This window comes from Heloderma suspectum, chromosome 1 (assembly GCF_057233095.1).
Source record: "Heloderma suspectum isolate Gila_16-S chromosome 1, 16-S_ref, whole genome shotgun sequence".
Classification (NCBI taxonomy): Eukaryota; Metazoa; Chordata; class Lepidosauria; order Squamata; family Helodermatidae; genus Heloderma; species Heloderma suspectum.
The window spans coordinates 175,404,486-175,418,424 of NC_139458.1; the positions used below are offsets into that span (position 1 = coordinate 175,404,486).

The following is a 13,939-nucleotide window of genomic DNA, read 5'->3' on the forward strand; positions in this document are numbered from 1 at the left end:
TGCTTCATCAAACCCTAAGGCCCTATCTCTATCTTCAGAGCCCCATCTAACCAAATAACTGTCTGCTCCTGCCTTTTGTAAACTCAATCTCCTCTCCCTCTCTCTCTCCCTCTCTCTCTCTCATGCACACGGCCCTCCCACCTTTCCCTCACTCACTACCAGTTAACCCTAACTTACCTGGGTTCTATTTAACACAGCAAACACATAAATGTTAATATAAACTCCACAAGACAAGCGTTGTGATTTTTTCACACTGCTCTTCAGCTCATTGGGTTTGATGAGCTCCCTGGACCTCAGTCAGACAAGTTCAGCAACTGCACAGCTCCCAAGACTCAGGATCTTCCTTGAGCTGTACCCTGTATGCCAGTATCTCAGGGACTGTGAATAGTTCCTTGGAGCCTTAACAAAAACCAGCCTTTGGGGGCTTTTGCAGAGCTCTGCCTGAGCTGTGTTAGGTGTCCAGGGCTTGGATAAAAGAATAGATGAAATGTTGAGGAGCAGTTGGAATGTTTTTCACTTTTACAAAAATGAAAGCAAAACTAAAAAAAGCTGCACCAACATTGTGGGCTGGAGGAAAGAAAAGTCTAGGAAAGCAGAAAGGCTTTTCCCAAGAGAGCTGTGAGGGCACTCGTAAATGCAAAGCCAGTTCCATTTAGCCATGTAAACAGGCTCTAAACATGTGTAGCCATGCATGCTTGGGTGTATGCTCATGTACAGCGATGGCTAAAAGGTCTTTAGTGAGGATGGAAAAGTAACCTAGGATTTTACCCCACTTTAACCCAGAAGGTACATTTTCTCTATTAAAATGTTACTAGATTATGAATCCAGAACACTTATAATCCTCTTTAAGAGCAATACAGTGAGTAGTAATTTATTTCTGTAATTCCCTTGTCCTTGGTTCACGACTCATGGTTTACATGATCTTTATAGTTGGCCATGCTTCCTACAAATTGATTTCTGTTTTAAGCAACAGCCATCCTACAGACGGCACGTATAGCATATTACTTATCTCTACTTTATAATGCAGCTTTCAGGCTTTTTACCTTGTTAACAACAACTCCTTTTAACCAGAAACGTTTTTATAGCTCTTCAATAATGAGATCTATAAAAGCTCAATTTCATGCACTTTTTGTGCATTCCCTTCTTCATTTATAAAGCACCAGATTCCCAAGACATACACTCACTTTGAATTTAGCAGTCAAATTGCCAGTCCAGTTCCCCCACTCCCATCTCAGATCTCATACCTGGTGGTTAGAATGGCCTGACCTCATAAGTTCTATTTTTAGAATGGCTGTGAATTTGAAACCTCCCACCTGATCAAATACTGTATATGAGAAAATGTAACTTTTATTTGCATTACAATGCAATTAAGAGGTATTTAAAGACATTTTGAGAAGAGCATTGTTTGAAGCCAAAATCTAGATATATTGAACCTTTGGGCTAACAGCCAGTATATCTTGGGATGCTGGCCCAAGGTATCTAATAACATAGTGAAGAGGAAATTAAAGAGTCATGAACCTAATAGGCTGCATGCTGTTCTGAAATTGCTCAGGCACGTAGTGGTCTGCTGCATCCTTTCTCTCTGCTCATCTAGATTTGTTTCAGGAGTATGTGTGTCTCAGTGTAATACTGTTATAGTAGGAGTAATATACTGAGAGAGTGTCACTCAAGTTTTAAGTTCTCTGAGATGTTTGGAAACAGTCCTGGATCTAGGTTTTTGAAGGCCCTTGGGCAAGACACCCCCAATAGTCCCCCTGCCTCAATGAGTCTACCTTCTTACCACCACTGGTACCAGTTCCTGTTGCTCCTCCTCTTCCGTATTATTGCTACCACCTGCAGAGAGCCAGCAAGCAAAGAAGGCAGTGGCATCTACTGCTCATACTTCTCACCATTGCTTTTGTCTGGGCCAAAATGAGAGGCAGGTGAAGAAGCAGGTTGCAATGGTGAAGAGGAGGAACAAGTCCAGGGATGTCTTGTCAGTTGGTTCCTGTGGGGATGTGGGCCCTCAGCAGGAGCACAACTATGTCTACCCTAGACATTGGCCCTGTTGGGAAATATCGAGAAAATAATATATGCATTTCCAGGATTGCAGTTTCTTCTACTTCAGCCAGAAGCACTATGGTTTTGATCATAAGATAAGTTACGGAAGTTCATGGAAGGAAGGGTGCCCTTTCCCTCCTCCCACTGCAGCCACCTGGGCCTCACAAAATGCCTCTCTACTAGCCAGGGAGTTCTCCTGAACAATGTGGGTGGGACATGGGGGGCTCCGGGGGAGAGGGGAATTACTCCAAATCAAACTTGAATCCTAAGATAACTTAAGGAAGTTCACAGAAAGAAATATTCCCATCTCCACATCCCATCCCATGTTCAGGAGGGCCCTCCTGCTCTTCTGGAGAGGCTGTGTTGGGGCTGCAGGTTGGAGGAGAGAATGGGAACCTTTCCTTCTATGGACCTCCTTAATTTAACTTACTTTGGGATCCAAGCCTTTGTGCCATGCATTTTTGAATATTTCATTTCTTACATCTTATAGAAGCCGCTGTTGGGGGTCTTTTCAGTTGTTACTTGGTTGCCAGTCCCATTCTCTGTGCTGCCGGGAGAAGGTAACAACTCCACTGGGAGACAGTTCCTGTGTTCATTTGAGGACAGGATTTCTCTGTGCCTGTGAGAGAGACCCCATCTCACAAGTTCAGAGATATGAACTCTCTGCTTTCTACATAGCTAGTAGATGTTGGCCTTAATTTTGAGCATGCATGTGGATGTGGGCACACACATACTTATTTATTTTACTACGGCTGTTACCGAATACCAAATAGCAATTATCTGAAATTACCGGACACATTATTCTGTTGTATTTCTATAAAGGACATTAAAAATACACAGACAATGAGAGGCTTGGTTCATAAATCAGTGTGCAAACTACAGATTCCTGAGGGATAGATTAAATGCAGTCTTTGGTCAAACCTATGATAGTTTAATAACAAAGAAGAAACATGTATACCCCCCTTCCCTGGACACCCAGACATGCATCCTTCCCCCCCACGACAGACACACAACCTCCTACCCCCCATGCACGTGAACACATGTACACAAATGCGCACACGTACACACTGGCCTTTCCCCCCCACTCCCCCTAAAATGTCCTTGAAAATCCCCTCCCTGGCTAGGAAACTCATTAAGAAAAGATCCCACTTGCGCAAATGGGATCTCATTTAGTAAGCTTCCTAAGAAACCTTGGGGAATCCTGGTCTCATTGCTGGATGACACTCTAGCAGCCACACTGTCTATGGCTTTCTTCACCCGGAGCTTTTGTCCTGTGTCTGAGGTTGCTCCTTCATGGAAGTTTGCAGGCTCTTTATGTGATGTCGTGAGCATCAGATAATGAGCTATCAAATTACCCTGTTGTGTTCTGCTTGAGTTTAATCCATGAAAAGAGGAAACGCAGCAAGAAGAGGAGCGAGCTCAATAAAAGATAATGGAAGACTCAGATACGGGGAGAAGGAGGGGGGAGGGGGAGGGGGGAGGGGGAGGGGGGAGGGGGAAGGGAAGCACATGAAGAAGGGAATCCTTATGATCCTGCATTTAAAACAGAAGCAGAAAGCCCCATATAAATGCAGGATTTTTGGCTGGTGTAGATGCCTTATGCCATGGTCAAACCTCTGAGCACAGATGTGAGAACATTGTCTAGCAGAGGTGGGGAGGGGGAGAATTAAGGAAAACCATAGAGCGTGCACCCAGTACAGTGTTGTCTAGCAGATGCACTAGCAGCTGTGTTCATAGGGCATGCTGGGAATTGTAGGATCTTTTTCTTTATAAACAAGTATAGGATTGCACCCTTAGACAACTACTTCTTGAAAACCACTCCATGTTGAAAAAGGCAAACTATTGTAACCGTATCAATTAATGCTATGCTTGGTGTCTGATAAGGACCATGCTTGAGTCCCAAAAAGATTTAGGCATGGAATCAACAGATAAATTTTTTTTGATCAAGTCAGTAAAGGAAGCCCAACATAACGTTCTGTTGCTAGTATTCCATACCTACCCATTGGCACATAAGTAGCAAGAATTACAATTGCAAGTGTAGGAAAAGATGCATCCAGATTGGCACGTTTAATCATAGCTGGTGAAAATGTTCTGAAATTTAGCCGTTCTGGTGTATGGTCAAGCATCATTGTATCAAGATGTTGCACTTGAGAGTTGCTTACATCCTAAGCTTATGTTTGTTCGCTGTCCATCTTCTGAGCCAGCATCTTTATAAAGATTTGTTATTGCTTCAAAAATATCCATTGCTTCAAATGGTGAGCTCCAAAGAAATCACTGATAGAACACTGGCTTTGTGCTTTCTGACTTCCTCTCTGAAAATATTTGATTAAGGCAATATTTAGTCTGTTGCATAGTATTATTTTCTTTGGTACTATGGAAAGAAACAGAAATTAATAAAGCTATTTTATTAAAGAGGAAAACAATAAAATGGATTAACATTTTTTGATATGAAATTGTATACTTGCTAATTACTTACATTTTCCTTCCCTCTTAATTTTCAGTGGGATGTTCTCATATTTGTGTTCATGCTGGCATCTTTGGCTTGGATACACCATCGAAACAGTACCTGCCCTTACAACGGTGTTTAACTAATCACTAAATAAAGAATGAGGAGATTTGTCTACTGCAAGGTGGTTCTTGCCACTTCTCTGATGTGGGTGCTTGTGGATGTCTTTCTGCTCTTGTACTTCAGTGAATGTAACAAATGTGATGACAAGAAAGAGAGATCTCTGCTGCCTGCTCTAAGGGGTAAGTTAAAGTTTAGTGTGTGTCTTTGTGTGTATGTGTCCGCCCAGTTTATTTGTGTTTTGAACTTCCATGGTGTACACTGATCTATGCTGCTAAGTATAGTTGGCGTCTAAGAGTATGGATCTTCAGATAACTGTTCAATTTGGGTCATTTGGTCAGAACATAGTAAAGTATGTATTTGGGCCTGTTTGCATGTTACCGCAGCAAATTGTGGGTTAATTAACCCTCCCTTTGCCATGCTATGTACCACTTCTGCTTTGCATAATCGACCTCCGATTGGCCTGATTGTAGGTTGATTTGGTTGATTTGTGATGTGTGAACCCAGACACTATGGGTTAATCATGGATTAAACAACCCACAGTTAATCTCAGACCCAGTTGTAGGTTAACTGGGTTATTTAACCCGTGATTAAGCCATAGTGTCCGGGTTTGCCTGTCACAAATCAAACTACAATCGACGGTTAGAGGTTGAGTATGCAAAGTGGAAATGGCACACACTGCAGCAAATTGTGGGTTAATTAATCATGGGTCTCTGTCTCTTATTTTTTGGGGAAAATTTGAATTTCTATCCATACACTGATAGACACCACAAGACATACATGTGGACTGCCATCTAAGGCCCTACTGCAGAGTTTGGCAATACATGGCCTGCATATGTCTCTCCCCCACTCCCACTGCACCCCAAATTATTATTTTTTAAACAAACAAAATGGCACTCCATAGCAGCTATGGAGTGCTAAAAGGGTCAAATTTAACTTGCAAACAAACTAAATATACCCCTTTTAGTGCTATTGAGCACTACAGAGTGGTTTGCCACCAAATTTTTGGCAGCTAACTGGTGATTCTTACTTAATTTTTTAAACAACCTTTCCCAATGCGACCCACAGGGGTGGGATAACCCACAGACCTCCTGTAGTTGCCTGTCCTGTCCTACCGCCTGGCGTTACAGTCGGAAGTCCATAAGTTCCCAAAACAGCAGCAACTCTTCAAGTTGTTTCAAGTCTCAGTTTGGTCATTCACTAATGATAACCTAGAAGGACACAAAATGTGTAAGATTACATTACTGTTTGATAAATTTATGCCCTTGGGGAGAGAGCGTTATTTCCTAAGTTAAAGATATTGTTGGACACAGATGAATTAAGGTACTTACTACAGTTGGTTTGTTTTTGGTTGATGTTCAGTTAACTCTGCTCTTAACCTTAGTTAATGTAATAAAGATTTTTCCTACAGACCAAGTATAGGTCAACTTTAAGAAACAACAATTGCACAGAAGCAATCGCTGTTCAAAAGACTCCCCCCCCCCCCCCCCGAATGCTTGCTTACTTCATGCTTTAACACTGTTGTTCTGAACAGGGCATATTTTTAAACACTTAGTAAAGTTCTAGAAAGCAGCACATTTAATGGAGCAGTACATTTCTTTTTATCAACTTCGTTAACATAAACCTTTTTTAGAAAGTTACTTATACATTTAGCTGCAGAAATGAGTGTTAGTGCTTGATTCAAGTAGCCGAGTAAGCACAGTTGAATTCTTGGGTATCAGGAATTCTGAATGGTTTCTATGAAACATGAGGAACAAATGTAAGCTATGGTAATTAGGAAATAAGTTTAATCAATGAATACCAAAAAGTAATTGGACAAGTTGCAAGCTAAAGTGGAAGTAAGATTTATTAATAAACAAGTCAGGATCAATTGATCTTCCCAACTCTTAATATAGAGTTTATAAAAAGGAGGCAGCCTCTAATGGGATTAAGACAAGTTGCTTTTAACTGTCCTCATTTAACTACTGCATTTATAATATCCTTGAAATGTGTACAGGAGAAGGAGAATTCAACGGCCTATCCATTTTAGAATAAATGCTCGCTTCAGTTGATTCACTGATTTGTAGGCCAAACCTGAGAAGAAATCAGTCCCCCCTACCGTTTTGTATTGTTTGTAGCTGTATCAAGTTGCTGCCTCTGCTAAAAGCTGAAGTGCCTGATAGATTGTTTCAGCATGGAATGATCAGTTTGTCATCTCTTGAACTGATCCAGCCTGCTCGGTTGCCAAAGGCAAGGTTCAGCAAAAATGTCTCGGTTCTGGGGAAGGACAGGGAAATAAACAGTTTAGTGTGTCTGCTTTTTTAGTCCTTTTAAAGCTTATTTTTACTATTGCATTGAACTTGTATGTTCCAGAGTATGCATTCCTGTACCTGGAAGTAACCCCATTCAATGGGCCTTACTTCTGAGTAGAAATGTATAGGATTTCACTGTGAGAGATCTAAATATTAAGTGCTATAGTGGAAAAGGCTTTACCTTAAACTAGTAAATGAAGTGGATTCTTATTCATATTTTAAACAGATCTTTGCTAAGTGGTTTATTACAAAAATAATGTAATATTTAAGCAATGCAGTTCCTATTCTGTTTTGTTAGGAAACTTTATGCTTTGGTGGTGGCATCTGCTGTCAGTGTCAGTAGGTCTTCAGTTGTTTTCTAGGCCACTGTGCCAGAGGGTACACTCCTGTCCACAGGGCAAGCTTCCATCTATTATGAAAATAGAATATGATTGTCTGTAGAGGGCCATTTTATTTGAATTGCCAGCCCTTTAATGTTCTTCTTAAAAATACATTTTTATACATGCCAGTGGGTGGGTCTCATGTTCATGGTGACAATTTCCTTCAAGATATTTTCATAGAGATTTGGGACTTATATCAATAGGAAAATAGGAAACTGCCTTATACTGAGTCAGACTGCTATTCCATCTAGCTGAGTATTGTCTGCACCAAGGGTAGGCAGTGTGTGGTGCCCATGGGCATGAATGCAAACATCTTTCTTACTGCCCACCAATGTGCCTACCCTTCTCACTTAAAAAAAAAAAAAAAATTTAACACGTTCTCTTACTGTCAGCAGGGATTGCTCTGAAATAAGTTTTTGCTGGTGCTGAAAACTATGGGTTCAAAGGAGTTGTTTAGTGTGTTGGCATTCAGACCCCACCACTGCCTTGTACTCAAGTCTTTTGGGCAGGTTACTTGGCCTTAGCTATGTCTCCCACGGTAGCCATCTTGTGGTGGTGTCCATGACAGTTTATCAAATTGCCACATGTGCCCACAGACTAAAAGGTTTGCCTACTGCTGATCTGTACTGATTGGGAGTGGCTCTCCAGAATGCCCTATCCCAGCCTTCCACAGCCTGGTGCCATCCGGATGTTTTGGACAACAGTTCTCAGAATTCTTGACCATTAGCCATTTTGGCCAGGGACGTACAAGCTGGGTTTCGAAGAGGCAGAGGAACTAGAGATCAAATCCCCAACATTCGTTGGATCATGGAGAAAGCAAGAGAATTCCAGAAAAACGTCTATTTCTGCTTCATTGACTACGCTAAAGCCTTTGATTGTGTGGATCACAACAAACTGTGGCAAATTCTTAAAGAGATGGGAGTACCAGACAACCTCACCTGTCTCCTGAGAAACCTGTACGAGGGTCAAGAAGCAACAGTAAGAACCGGACATGGAACAACTGATTGGTTCAAAATTGGGAAAGGAGTACGCCAAGGCTGTATATTGTCACCCTGCTTACTTAATTTATATGCAGAGTACATCATGAGAAACGCTGGGTTGGATGACTTATAGGTCGGAATTAAGATTGCCGTGAGAATTATCAACTACCTCAGATACGCAGACAATACCACCCTAATGGCAGAAAGCAAAGAGGATCTAAAGAGCCTCTTGTTGAGGGTGAAAGTGGAGAGTGCAAAAGCTGGTTTGAAACTCAACATTAACAAAACGAAGATCATGGCATCTGGCCCCATCACTTCCTGGCATATAGAAGGGGAAGAAATGGAAGCAGTGACAGATGTTATTTTCTTGGCCTCCAAGATCACCGCAGACGGTGACTGTAGCCATGAATTTAAAAGATGCTTGCTCCTTGGGAGGAAAGCTATGGCCAACCTAGACAGCATAGTAAGAAGCAGAGACATCACCTTGCCAACAAAGGTTCGTATAATCAAAACTATGGTTTTCCCAGTAGCAACGTATGGCTGTGAGAGCTGGACTATAAGGAAGGCTGAGCGCCGAAGAATTGATGCTTTTGAACTGTGGTGTTGGAGAAGATTCTTACGAGTCCCCTGGACTGCAAGGAGGTCAAATCAGTCAATCCTACAGGAAATCAACTCTGAGTGCTCATTGGAAGGACAGACCCTGAAGCTGAAGCTCAAATATTTTGACCCCCTAATGCGAAGAGAAAACTCCCTGGAAAAGACCCTGATGCTGGGAAGGATTGAAGGCAAAAGGAGGAGGGGACGGCAGAGGATGAGATGGCTAGATAGCATCACCGATGCAATGAATATAGACTTGAGCACACTCCGGGAGAGAGCGCAGGACAGGAAGGCCTGGCGTGCTATGGTCCATGGGGTCACGAAGAGTCGGACAGGACTGAACGACTGAACAACAACAATGGGGATTGAAGTGCAAACCATCTGGAGCAGGGGTCCCCAAAGTGGTGTCTCCCCTCTCTGCCTCCTTCAAAAAAAATTGTTTTAAGAAAAACCTTGGAAAATGTTAGGGCAGTCTTCTCTTTCTCTTTCTTTCTAGCCTCTAGCCTTGCTCTTTCACCCCCCTCTACCCATTTGCCTTGCTCTTTCTCCCTCCTTCCCACTGCTAGCCTCTCTATTCCCCCTTGTCTTTAGCCCACACTTTCTCTCCCTCCTAGCCTCTTGCCTTGCTCTTTCTCTGCCCTTTTGCCTTGCTGTTTTCCCTCCCCCCCAGTCTCCAGTCTCACAGTTTCTCTCCCCAGCCACTCTTTAGCTCACTTTTGACTAGCCAGGCCTTCACCATGTGATTAGCCACATCCTGCACTGAGCAGGGGATTGGACTCGATGGTCTTGTAGGCCCCTTCCAACCCTACTATTCTATAATTCTATCCTCCCTGGGATTCATTTTGTGGTGGTCCCCACAGCAGTTTCTCAAATTCCCAAGTGTGCCCAAGGGTCCAAAAGGATTGGGGACCCCTGATCTGGAGGGTACCAGGTTGGGGAAGGCTGGCCTATCCCATGCTGAAACATTGAGTTTGTTTGTAGCATGTCTTACGATCTGAGCTGCAAATAATAGATGGGAGGGAGAGAGAAACCTATACAGTAGAAGTAAGTGCTGTGAGTTGATACACTTGTTCTTCAGCCAAAGACCTTACAATGGATTCCTAGACATGTCTTCTCAGAAGTAAGCCAAAGTACATGGGTATAATACCCACTTACCTGGGAGTATGTCCCATTGAACTCAGTGGAACATTTGACTAAATGTGTGTAGGATTAAGCTTTTAGTGCTTCGATTTGGCTCGATGATGACAAATTGGAATCTGTTTGGAATCAGTTTGTAATAGCTGCCAAAATGTTTTAAAAGACGGGAAGATTTTTATACAGGCATGTCTTGTATCTATCAAGAAATGTCATTGCTTTGCGAGTACCGTGAATGGGGGACACGATGTTGTGTAGAAATAGTTTTTGACAATTTTTTTCAATGTACACTAACATAAAATTCAAATTGCTAATGTATGTCTGCCTGTGAAGAGAAATGAGCTGTGATGTGTGAATGAAACATTTGGAAACTGTACTATGTTTGGGGCTGTGGCCAAGTTTAGAGAACGAAGCATTCATTTTAGTGATTTCCAAAGCAGCATGTTTGTCTGTCTAACCACCATATCATTTGGGCTCTTTGGAATATCAGTAATAGCAAATATCTTTAATAACATGCTATACGAATATAGTGGATAGAATGGAAAATATTTACATGACTCAGAAATCCTGCCACAATCATCTTGGTAAATGGAATTTCAAAATAGTGATTTCATTTTTGTGACAAATATTACACAAGTCTTACTTGGCTCCTGGACTGATACACAAATAGCTGCTATGTAGGATTTCATGATGAAAAAGTAGCTTTCATGCAGTTTGCTTTTCATGCAGTATATAACTTTCAGGCCTTTTATACATACTTACGTCTGTTACTCTGAGGTATTAATGTTGCTAAAATGAAACTTGTCTGTTAAGTAAATCTCTAGCTAATCTACGGTCAAGGCCAGAAATATTAGAACAAGGATACCTGTTGTGGCAAGTGGCCTCTTCAGCACCACATTGAAGTTGAAAGGAAACACACCCAGATGGGAGCGAAGTTAGGACTTTCAGCTGTAATTCAAGGGGTTTGACAAAAGTGGGGCACTAACCATTCAGGAAGGACAGCCAGTGGCATACACCCCCCCCCCCCATCGTTGGTGGCTCATAAGTGATGTTGGAACAAACCAACAACATTTCAAACTTAAGGATCTCCTTTAATACCTGGATGAAAATCCTTTGCAGTCAATGACTGCCTGAAGTCTGGAACCCATGGACATGACCAAATGCTGAGTTTCCTCCCTTGAGATGCTTTGCCAGGCCTTTACTGCAGCTGCCTTCAGCTGCTGCTTGTTTGTGGGTCTTTCTGCCTTCAGTCTTGTCTTCAGTCAGTGAAAAGCATGCTCTATTGGGTTGAGAGCAGGTGACTGACTTGGCCATTGGAGAACATCCCACTTCTTTGCCTTGAGAAACTCTTGGGTAGCTTTTGCTGGATGTTTTGGGTCATTATCCATCTGCAATATGAAGCGGCGTCCTATCAGTTTGGCAGCATTTGGCTGAATCTGAGCAGAAAGTATAGCCCTATACACTTCAGAATTCATAGTGCTGCTTTTATCAGCAGTCAGGTCATCAATAAACGCCAGCGCCCTGGTTCCATTGGCAGCCATACATGCCCATGCCATAACACTGCCTCCACCATGTTTGACAGATGATGTGGTATGCTTTGGATCATGAGCTGTTTCTTTCCTTCTCCATACTTTTCTGTTCCCATCATTCTGGTACAAGTTAATCTTGGTTTCATCAGTCCAAAGAATCTTATTCCAGAACTGGACAGGCTTTTTAAGGTGTTTGCTGGCAAAAGCTAATCTGGCCTGTCTGTTCTTGAGCGTTACCAATGAATCTTGTTGTGCATCTTGTTGTGAAGCCTCTTTATTTACATTCATAAAGCCGTCTCTTGACTGTAGCTGTTGACACTGACATGCCTACCTCCTCAAGAGTGTTCTTGACCTGGCTAGATGTTGTGAAAGGGTTCCTCTTCACCATGAGCAGAATTCTGCAGTCATCTACTTTAGTTGTCTTCCGTGGTCTTCCAGACCTTTTGCTGTTGCTGAGCTTGCCCGTTAATTCCTTCTTTTTCAGGATGTTCCAAACTGTTGTATTGGCCACTCCCACTGTTTTTGCTATCTGTCTGATGGGTTTATTTTGTTTCCTCAGCCTAATGATGGCGTCCTTCACTCGCATGGACACCTCTTTGGACCTCATGTTGGGAGTTCCAGTGAACAGCTACCAAATGCCAGTGTAACAGTCAGAACCACCTCCAGGCCTTTTATCTGCTTGATTGGTCATGGGGTACCCAGGAAACAGGCCACACTTGGCCATGCAGCTGCTTGTCGGCCATTCGTTCCATTATTTATAAGCCACCAATGATGGGTGTGTGTGTATGCCGCTGGCTGTACTTCCTGAAGGGTTAGTGCCCCACTTTTGTCAAAACCCTTGAATTACAGCGGAAAGTCCTGACTTCGCTCCCATCTGGGTGTGTTTCCTTTCCACTTCAATGTGGTGGTTTACAGAGGCCAACTGCCAAAACAGTTATCCTTATTCCAGTATTTCTGGCCTTGATTGTATTCTACATGTTGGTAGGCCCTACATGCAAAGTGATGGGTGAAGCCTTGGAGCCCAAATTTGGCCCAAATTTGTAAAAATCACCCCTCTCTCTCTGTTATATTTGTAGCACATCTCAGAATACACCTGATGAATAGTTGCAATTCCCACTTGTGTTACATACCACTGTACCCAGATTTTTACATAATTTTCTTTCAGAGAAATATCTATTCCATATTGATCCACCTGTTTCCAGAGGGAATTCCATATCCCTATAGACACCTCTGATTAAGGTCTGTGTTCTACTTATTGATACATCTTGGTTATTCATTCTTCATATTCCATAAGATAGTTTATACCTCAGATAATGACTTTTTTGCTCTATGAACTCATACTTGTTCCAGCTGAGTCAGTGGTCTGAGATTGCCTTCCCCTAACCTGATCCAGTGTTGTAAAACAAAGTCTAATCTGAAAATATCCATAAAGAATATTAATTGAAGTTCTTCACCATTTTAGAAGTGTGTGAAATGAAGGTGTCTCCAGATAAGTGTCAACTTTGCCAGACTTCAGTAAAACATATGGGGCAAGCACTACTGAAGGGGAGCATAGTTTGGAAGGGCACATCATGTTTGAAAGACAGCTTTTAAAAGTTTTTCCAAAAAAAGTAGTGGGGAACAAAGGCTACTGCACTATCATTGTAAGCCAACACCCCCCTAAAATGGATGAGAATCACTTGGAGCGTTTCTGTATGAGGCTTTTATTGCACGCTCGTTATTGGTCACTCATGGAAATTGACGGATCCTTTACATGACATCATCAACCACCAGAGTGTCTCCCATGCTTTCTGACCTTTATCCCACTTTTTTTAAAAAGATTGGAGCTAACCCAATAAGGAACGTTAATCCGATATACTGGCTGTGTGAAATTGTGCAGTTATGCTATAACCACAGTGCAATCTAGTGGCTGTAAAATAAAATATAGGGAACTTGCCAAGAAAGGAAGTTCCCATACAAAGCACGCATCTGCTCGTGTTAAGGAGCCGATCTTAATCCTGCAAAGAAACTGGAAACAAAAGCCCTGGTAAGTTGCAGGATAAAAAGCCTAGGGTGGTGAAGCCCTTTGTGCCACCCCCGGTCCCTGTTCTGGGATTCACCTGAAATGCTCCCCCAAGTTTGAACTCCAAAATGGAGAGGACACCAGCCCTTGATGAGATTTGTAGAAGGATGTCTTTCTGTAACTGCATGAGAGTATCACATGACCCCAGGCTATGTTCCTAAGGGGAAGCCTGCACATCTTGAACTGGGTATTGTCTGTCGTAAGGAATAGGAGCCTTTTAGAAACCCCTGGACCTAAGAAAGTAAAAATAATTTCCATAGCATTCTAGATAAATTGACCTGTGCTCCAGTGTTTGCTTTTGAAGAACCAGTTCAGCCTTATGTTCTCCATGTTGATGCTGGCCTGAACTTTAGATGGTTC

General features: G+C 42.3%; 1 protein-coding gene across 2 annotated transcripts in view; it reads left to right on the plus strand.

Annotated features, from left to right (window-relative positions):
- GALNT13 (polypeptide N-acetylgalactosaminyltransferase 13) overlaps positions 1-13,939 on the plus strand; it is a 328,615-nt gene that overhangs the window by 15,859 nt on the left and 298,817 nt on the right. For both annotated transcript variants that reach the window (XM_084810981.1, XM_084810998.1), the window contains exon 2: positions 4,542-4,788. In XM_084810981.1, the coding sequence (XP_084667107.1) occupies positions 4,647-4,788 (142 nt within the window). In that variant the 5' untranslated portion in view covers positions 4,542-4,646. The remainder of the gene's footprint in view (positions 1-4,541; positions 4,789-13,939) is intronic.